Raw genomic sequence first — 9,043 nt, forward strand, 5'->3', positions numbered from 1 at the left:
CCAACGGATATGTTTGTGGCATTTGGGTGTGTGTGTGGACAAGCCCCGTCCTTATAGACTTGTATTACATCTGAATCTCACTGTAATAGGTATAACCATAAAGAAACTTGTTGCTTTTTGCTGCTTCGTGCCCCCCCCCCCCCTCCTACCCTCCCCCTCTAACATTCCTCCCACTTCTTCCCCCCTTTCCTTTCCGTCTGGTCCAACACAAAAGAGACTCATGAGTCAATCCAGAATAAGAACATTCCGTCTGAAACTTTATTGTCACATCATAAAAAGTAAGAATGTAAGTTTTCCACCACATTTGTCAATCACTCCACTGAAATGTTATGTGGCAGCATTCCTAAAGAGAACACTATGCTAAACCTTTCAACACTGGAATTAAACAACACCCTTGTACCCAATTTCTAAAATACCTCAACTCAAAACAAAACTAAATGATAATTTTCATTCAAATATAATTCATGTTTCAAACATACATTCTGCTTGGATTTTCTGTGTCTGTGTTCTTCTTTGGTGTTCTAGAGAGATAATCTGCAGCAACATGCTGTTCTATAAATCTAGAGAACTGTATGTTAGACGACTGTCGGGAGTTTCATGGCGTTGATGTCAACGGTCAGGTTCCAGAAGGTGCGATGAAAAAGTTTCCAAGGCCCATCTTGCCAGTAGGCCCTTTTTTCAACTGTAAGATCTGCAGTCTGTCATGGTTTGAGCTTCCGGCAAAGAAAATTATGCAGTGTTCTTCTCCAACGTCTTCTTGGGTTCAGATGGCTCTATGGCTGACCTGCATCAGAAATATTTAACAAAAACATGAACCACAGAGGAAGCCAAACAAGCTTTCAGAGTCATGAATGCTGCTAAAATGACTCCTGTTTAACTGACTTCTTTCTTTGTCAATATAATGGCAAACTGGGTCTCAAAACATCAGTATCAATGAGTTTTTACCAAAAAGAACTTCATCCTGTTTTTAGTTAAACAGCCTCTCCAGTTGTGGACTTTCTTCTCCTCGTCTTGGTTGGCTTTTAATGAGTAACGTTTTTCATTTGGATGTCTTGCTGAAATAAAAACTTTAAAATACTGTGCAGAAACTGGGACTGTTTAATATTGCAGCATAAATAATAATTATGGAACACAAAGACATTAAAATATTTGTAAGAAAATGATTGAATTTCAGATAAGCAGCTAAAGACAAGTCTATCTTTCCATCGTCCAATCAGGTTTCATTCCAAACCACTTAAAAGAAGTCAGCGTAGAAACTGTCAGCATCTGAGCAGAAACTTGTTCAACAAGCACCTGTTAGCAAGAAGACTGTCTTTGAACCAGCAACAGCAAAAGGTAAGTCTGTCTTTATCACATTTGATCAATATTCTTATGTAGCCTAAAGTAAAACAGCCCAGAACCAGAATTCATCTCGTAGGAAGTGTTGTGCTCAATGAAGACAAAAACTGAGAGAGTGGGTATATATTCATTATTTGTCAACAACAAAAAACATGGTCAGTTTATTGAAATGTATCTGTTGTCCATCCTCCATATGTTCCTATCAGCTCCATGTAGTTCAGTGCAAGCAGAACTTTAGAGTAATTCCAGTCAGAGTTCCACTGAACTGACATACAGAGGTGTATATGTGTATGCCTCCTACACCCCAGTCCAAGGTAGCTGAATTTGCAGTTGTGTAGTTTGAGTTGGGCCTTAAGTCAAGGCCTAGCAGCTTCAGAACCCGTTAGAACCTGGTCTGCACAGAAAAGGACCAACAATGACTACTTCTCATTTTGGATAAAGGACATTAAAGTGGTCCGTTAAACAAAAAAAAAACTAACATTCAAGAAGAGGACTCTAAATAAAAAATAAAATAAACCATGAAAAGGTGCATCGATTCCTATATGTCAGTGGCAAGAGAAAGACACATCAGCAATCTAAATCCAGTGGGTACACAAAGATACAAAATACTAGAGATGTTCTGCTCGAGCTGCTCGAGAGAAAGATAGACAGGTGCAACAAGAAGAAATATTAACACAGAAAGATAAAGTCAAGCAAATATATGACACCAAGAAAAGAAGCAAATTTTGAACCATTTCCCTTTAGAGAATCTAGAGTCTAAAAGAAAAAAAATCATCTAGAGCCGCCTCCAAGTCAAATCTGTACCAGAGAATGTTAAATAACTCATAATTTATTTATTATAACTTTTTAAAGTGACGATTACAGTTGCATAGAAAAAACATGTTTGCTTGTTACTCTGCATAAATCCTTTTATATTTGATTCCGTCAGGTTAGGTTGTATGGAATGTGTTTAAGTCCTAATGTATAGTTTCCCAATCCAATATTTCAAGTCCAATTCCCCCTAGATATGAATAAATACACACCAATTTTTATTTTTCATTTTAAAAAATTAAAAATTGTTATGCTTTTGAGGGCCACGTACATGGCAGGGCCACATTTGGCCCGCGGGTTGTGAGTTTGACACACGTGTCGTAAGGGATAAAACGGGTTAAGTAAATGGACGGATGAATGGACAACAGATGACAAAACCAGAGCCTAACTGTGTTTGTGGCAGTGAAGCTGCTCTTCATGTCAGGACAGCTGCTCTGGATCTAATCTCTGATGTGTTGTAATCGTAAGTATAACTAGGTGGCGCTAGTTATTGTTTTTTATTCATTTCTTACCAAAATGAATAAAAAACAGGGTTTTTTACAAAACAGTAACTGCGCTTACATGGACAAAAGAAATCAGAATGAATGCCTGATCAGAATAAATATGCGTCATGTAAACACGCAGTTTGGAAAACTCTAACCCGATCAGAGTTATTCGGATCAAAATTTCTTTCCGAATGGGATAGGTGGGCTATGCGGCTTGTTGATCCAATCGTGGTCCATGTAAAAAATTTTTATCTGATTGTGGGTCATGCGTAGACAGTGTGGCGCTCCAGAGAAGACGGCACAGGACTAGCCGGCTGCTCCAAGCGATAAAGGCATGTCTCTGAGCAGAGCAGCTGGACTCGTAGCTTCGTGTTAGCAAGCAGGAGAGGGTGCTTTGTTACAGTGTGCGCTTCAGAGGAGGCTTCGGACTGCAGTCCGTCCAGCTCCTCTAAGTGAGCAAGCTGTCGAACTCAGGAGAAACACTATTTCTAAGCAGAGGAGCAGCTTCAGATTTAAGAAACAGTGCAAACAATCACAGGAATTTTCGGCATGGAATTTAAGTTCATCCAAGGCTAAATGTTGTTGTTGGCACATATCCCAATCCTAACCCTTCTTGTGGGTCAGTGCGGCCAAGAATAAAGCACTGACCACACTGATTTAGAAAATTACGAGCAAACAGTCACTTAATACAATCATAATAATAATAAAAGCATGTTTAAAAGATTTCATCGCTCTATACAGCAGCTTTGTTTAATACGGAACCCGCCATTTCTTCTTGAGCTGCGGTTTTCTGAATTTTAGATAGTTCTGAATTTGTCAAATTGATTTATTCCAATCGAAAGTGTGCTGTATCTTCGTGTGTCTTATAACTCGAGAAAGTTTTTCTAGGCCCATATAACAGTTCTATTCTAATCTGATCTTTGAGTCGATCAAATATATTTTGCACATGTAACTGCAGCTACTTATTCCAAAAAACGTCTCAAGTAGAATTCTAGCATGTATATCATTTCCTTTTTCCCGTACACTGTTTACGTATCTCTGCAAAGCCCTTTGTGGTGCAAAAAAATAAAACAATGAAACTGACTGATTTATTTAATGCTATATTTTTCAGATAATTTATGATGTCAGCTCTACACTAAAGCTGTTGCTGTTTTTATTACACCTAACACTTCAAAACTATTTGTCATAGATTTTATTACCCCCCTTTCTTCATTAGGCCCCCTCTTCTGGTCAGCCTGTTCTTTGATTTTTTCTTATCCACATTGAGAGAGAAAAATTGACTTCTTGCTTGTGTTTGTAAGAATAGCAGCTATTTTGTAATTTGAACTTGTTCTTATAATTGTTTTTTTTAAAGGAAATGGATTCCCAAATTGCGAAGGTCACCAAGGATCTGACCACTGCTGCAGACATGCGGAAAACTACCCAGATGCTGATGCAGCCAAACGCAAACTGGGAGGAGTATCTGACTCCTGCTCCCCTCTCCATCGCCATCATGGGGGAGTTAGTCTTCATCTCCTCAGGCACAGACTTCTCCATTAACAAGAACCCCCCAAAAGATGGATTCAAGCACATAAAGTACCCAGAATCATTCAGGGCTTGTCTTATGCAAGTCTGTAACTCAGGCTGGCACGCTTTCAACATGGCCCATAAGAATATGGATCAAATCCGTATTCATACAGGCTCTGTTCCAGATTACATGAAAGCAGCAGTGAATTTCCTCTTTAATGATGATGATGAAATTGTTAAGGAATATCTCCCAAACCAGCTTGACAGCATCCGTACCATAGCAGATGAATGTGTGGAGCTAGCAGATGGTGTAGAAAAGAAATATAATGATGTCATCTGTTTAATCCAGGAGCTGCTGGAAGCCTGCATTAATGCTAAACACATCTATGGAGAGGACCTAGAAAAGGTTAAAAATAAAATTAAGGAAAATAAAATGAGAGAACAGAGTGCAAAAGAGCTAAACGAAAAATATACTAAAGCAATGGAGGCCATGGAAAAGCAGGTTGAAGAAGCACAAGAAGAGTTCAAATCATCAATGAAGTCCTTTCCAACAGGGATAGAATTGGTTGGCATGGAAATTGCTGATGCACTGTCACAGGCAGTGGCTGTGATTGGGAATGCAGTTTTTGCAATGGGCGCGCAACGAACCCAACAATGTACACAGGATGGATCTTCGGAACAGGTTGTCCAGAAAACTGAGACTGAAAAAGAGGACAAAGGCTCAGCACAAAAAATCTACAGCACGTCTTCACAGATTCTTAGGTTAGCAACAACATTCCTAGAATACATTGAAAAAGATAAGATAAAATGGAACGAGCTGTATGACCAGAAGAACAAGAAACCAAGAACTGAATTTGTCAAAAATCAATTTGAAAGGATCTTTAGGTCCATAGAGAAGGAAGAAAAGAGCAAAGCCAAAAAAAAGGGTCTGTCTCTGTGCGATACAGGCATTGCCATCTGTGAACAGATTGAAACATATTCTCCAGAAGAAACATGGGATAAGAAAACAACACAAACTCTGGTTAAAAAAGTAAAGAAGCTACATCAAGATGCTCAGATGTTTGACTCTAAGGGTAAAAAAATGTGTAATTCTCCAGCCTTTGCTCCCACACCTCCAATGATGGCCAAAGCACAGGCAAATGCTGGACAACAGTCTGCCGGAAAGCAAGCTTTGGAGAATGCACGTTTCCGCATCGAGCAGAGCCGAGAACAGCTGAAGCAATGCAGAGAAGAATATAACAAAGCTTTGGAGAGAATGGAGGGAAACAAGAAAGAGCTGACTGACATCCTGGTGGACATGCAAAACTGCAATGTTAAAGAGATTGACTTTGACACCACAATCAAAATGCTGATCAAAGGTATGGATGCCATGGGCCGAGTGAAAGAGCAGTGGGAGAAGATGGTGCGCTTCTTCCAGATGGTGGCCAATATTGTAAAAACCAGTCTTGCAAAAACCATGATCCAGTTTGCAGATAAAGTTGAAGATGTACAAACACTGTCCTACAACTCTAAGCTTTTCACCAAAGACCTGCTGTACAACCAGGCCTTTCAAGCTTCCAACATCGCCAGCCTGGTCCATATGATTTCAGGGACCTACTGTGAAGTGTCCAACAAATACCTGATGGACAGAGTGAGCAGCCTGAGTAAGCTCATGACTATGGATAAGGACAAGCCAGAGTTCCTCCAAGAGCGCCAAAAACTGCAAAACTCCTGCCAAGAAGCTCAAGACAACATCCTAAAATTGGTCCAAAAGAACAAGGAAGAGTTTGAGGAAAATACAGAAACCAGAATGAAACAAATTGAAGGTGGACTGAAGGCCATTCTGCCTGCTGCTGACCCGGAGGAAACTAAAAGGATCCAAGAAATTGTTCAGGCCAGCATGACAGAGGACGACCTGGATGATTACGCTTAAATGCAGTTCGTGGTATAGTTTATAAAAACTAAAGAGAATATATGAAGAAATAGGTGGTGGTGATAAAACCGTAATCATGTGTGGTTGCTTCTGTTTCTAAATAGACAGCTTTCATGTAATCAAACATAATCACTGGTGCTGAGTTAAAAATAATGATCTTTGGATTTGTTTTGTATTTTTGTTGATCTTTAACTTTCTGTGAACATGTTGGTAATCAGTGATACAGTTTTGGAGTGCTTATGTTAAGACCAAATATATTTAAGAATATGTCGACTTTAATGTTCGTGTGCCAAAAAACTGAGAATAAAAGCTTTTCAGAGGGAAATGTGGAGGTACATTTGTTTCCTGATAAATAAGATTTGATGTAATGCGTTCTAAGATCATTCTGAAACGTGGTTGTAGCCCAATAATCATATCTTCATAATAAAAAATATACTAACTACATGTCTTGATTTGATGTATTTATTTCAAGTATTAATTGTAGTCAATTTAATTAAAAAAAATTTTTTTTTTAGTTTGTGTGATTTGGAAATATGTGTGTTAAGGCACACTGCCAATGGATATTCATGTCTATGTTAATGATAAAGTATTTCTCTCAAATTACATTTAAAAAGAAATTGTCACAGGAACAGGCAGACGGCTATATCTATGTGCAGCAAGTTCATTAGCTCAGCTTAATATCCACAAAGCTAAATCAGGGTCAATCAAGCATGGGTAAATCATAAGCATATGGGCATTAGAGAAGTAACAGGGTAATCAGGATCCAGGCGAGAGTCGGGGCAGGCGACAGGCTAAAAGAGACAGAAACAGGGTCGGGAGACAGAAGATCAGGCACAAATCCAACTCTCAGTAAGGAAGTCAGAGTGGCACAAACGATAATTTGCACTGATCTTCGCTCACTATGCTGTGGTTGATTGAGTTATTGAGAGTCAGGTGTCCGGCATCCAGTAAGTATGGATAGAACCCTGGGGATGGTTTCCGATGGTGACCAGAAGGAGAGACAGATCACAGACTTCTAACAGAGCCCCCCTCCTATGACCACCTACGGAAGCCAGGGCCCGACGATGCCGAGGTGGACCACAAGGTGGGGTGCAGGCTTGTCCGGGTGGCTGTAGTGGAAGTCGCTGATAAGGGAGGGGTCAAGGATGTTGTCAGCGGCAACCCAGGAGCATTCCTCTAAGCCATATCGCTATTAATCCACCAGATATTAAAACCACCACCCCTCAGTGCAAGAATCTAGGATCTCTCTGACGAGATAGACTGGACCAGCCGGAAACCTGCGAATTGCCGTCCGTGCAGCTGCGCGCTCCCGTCTCTGAGAAAGAGGGCGCAGCTGAAGGGATGTGTGAGGAGGAGAGGGGGTAGTGCGCACAGGCAGCAAGGTGAAACGCACAGATTGTCAAAACTTGGAACACACAGCCAGTCACATACCACGGGCTCCACGTGTGCATGTGAGCAGTCTGTCTCACATCTGAAGAACATTCAGACCAATCTACGATCATGTTTAATGGATGGAAGTCTCAACGCCTGAATGAAGCTTAAACCCACCACGTATCAACCAGACTAGATGATCAGCAAAATCACCATGCAGCACCAGAAGTCACATTATTAGTAAGAAATCATCATTTTACCTGCAACAGCAAAATGTAGCGTCCCTTTCTCACGCTGAGGCACAGACATTAGGGTTCTTTATTCTGGCTGCAGCAGGCCGTAACCAACGCCGTTCAGGCTGAATCTCTCCACCTAAGAGCGCTCTCCCAAACTATTTATTACCCTCGCTCTCACACAAGTCCTCCTATTTCCCTTATTCGGCCCAAAGCTGAACCCCATTGGTCCAAACTCTCCAACGACAGGCTCTGCTTGATGCTTTCAATAAACTCAGGAACTTAGAAAACAACCCAGCACTAACCCAGTCCAACTCAGTCCACAACAATAACACTTTTTTTTTTTTTAAAACACAGATTTATTGTACTTTAAAAGTGGAATTAAAAGTGTTGAAATTACATTAAATGCTCACATTCACTTGTATTTTGTGTTATGGTGAGTGGTAGGACCCCAAAGCAGAATCTGACTCTGAGGGCAGTTTAACAGTTTATTCCTCACAGGACAAGGAACAGAATTAGACAGGCAGCTGAATCAGGGAGTTAGACTAGACAACCACAGATACGAAGAGCAATGGAAAAGTGAAAATCCGGCAGGGAGAAGCAACAGGCTCAGGCATTTAAAGACATTGATGAGATGAGGATCAGGTATGCCATGTAGGGAGGCATCAGGGAAAAAGTCAGCCACGCCCCCCTGCTCACACTGATCATAACATTTTGAGTTTTGAACATTTTGTATGGCTCTCACGAAATTACATTTAAAAATATTTGGTGTTTATGGCTCTCTTGGCCCAAAAGGTTCCCGACCCCTGCTCTATGGCATTGATTTCGGACAACTCCATCACTATGTCCCACTAAACAGGAGCCAAGATCAATGATGAGGGTTATGGCATCACAGATCCCTCTGTAGAGATGTCGTGTAAACAGGACAGCGCATCAGCTTTTCTGTTCTATGACCCTGGTCAATATATGATCTGAAAATTGAAGTGAGAGAAAACAGGGTCCAACATGGGTGTTGTGAGTTCAACCGCTTGGCGGATTTAATGTACTCCAACTTCTTGTGGTCAGTGAGAACCAGGAAGGATTGAGACGACCCTTGTCTCCACTCAGAGAATGCCTCCTTCATGGCCAACAGTTCTCAGTCGCCCATGTCATAGTTCTCTTCCACGGTGTAAAATATCTGGAAAAAGTAGGCACAAGGGAACATCTTGGCTGGCTGGCTGGCCATGACGTTGTGAGAACATGGCTTCAACCCCTGTGTTGGAGGCGTCCGCCTCCAATATAAACTGTATGGCTGTGTCCGAGTGACGGATGATGGGCACCTGAGTAAAGCACTGTTTCAGCCTATGGAATTCTTCTGTGGCTACCGTTGTCTGGGCAGGCATTTGGAA

The 9,043-nt window shown here is 41.1% G+C and overlaps 1 protein-coding gene across 1 annotated transcript; it reads left to right on the plus strand.

Annotated features, from left to right (window-relative positions):
• Positions 1–1,229: 1,229 nt before the first annotated feature.
• On the plus strand, positions 1,230–6,493 carry LOC101161192 (uncharacterized). The gene is made up of 2 exons (XM_004080187.5): positions 1,230–1,335; positions 3,988–6,493. The coding sequence occupies exon 2, from the start codon at positions 3,991–3,993 to the stop codon at positions 6,049–6,051; it is 2,061 nt and encodes a 686-aa protein (XP_004080235.1). The 5' UTR covers positions 1,230–1,335; positions 3,988–3,990; the 3' UTR covers positions 6,052–6,493.
• Positions 6,494–9,043: the final 2,550 nt, after the last annotated feature.

Source organism: Oryzias latipes, chromosome 19, assembly GCF_053564925.1.
Source record: "Oryzias latipes strain Hd-rR chromosome 19, Olatipes_Hd-rR_3.1".
NCBI classification, from domain to species: domain Eukaryota; kingdom Metazoa; phylum Chordata; class Actinopteri; order Beloniformes; family Adrianichthyidae; genus Oryzias; species Oryzias latipes.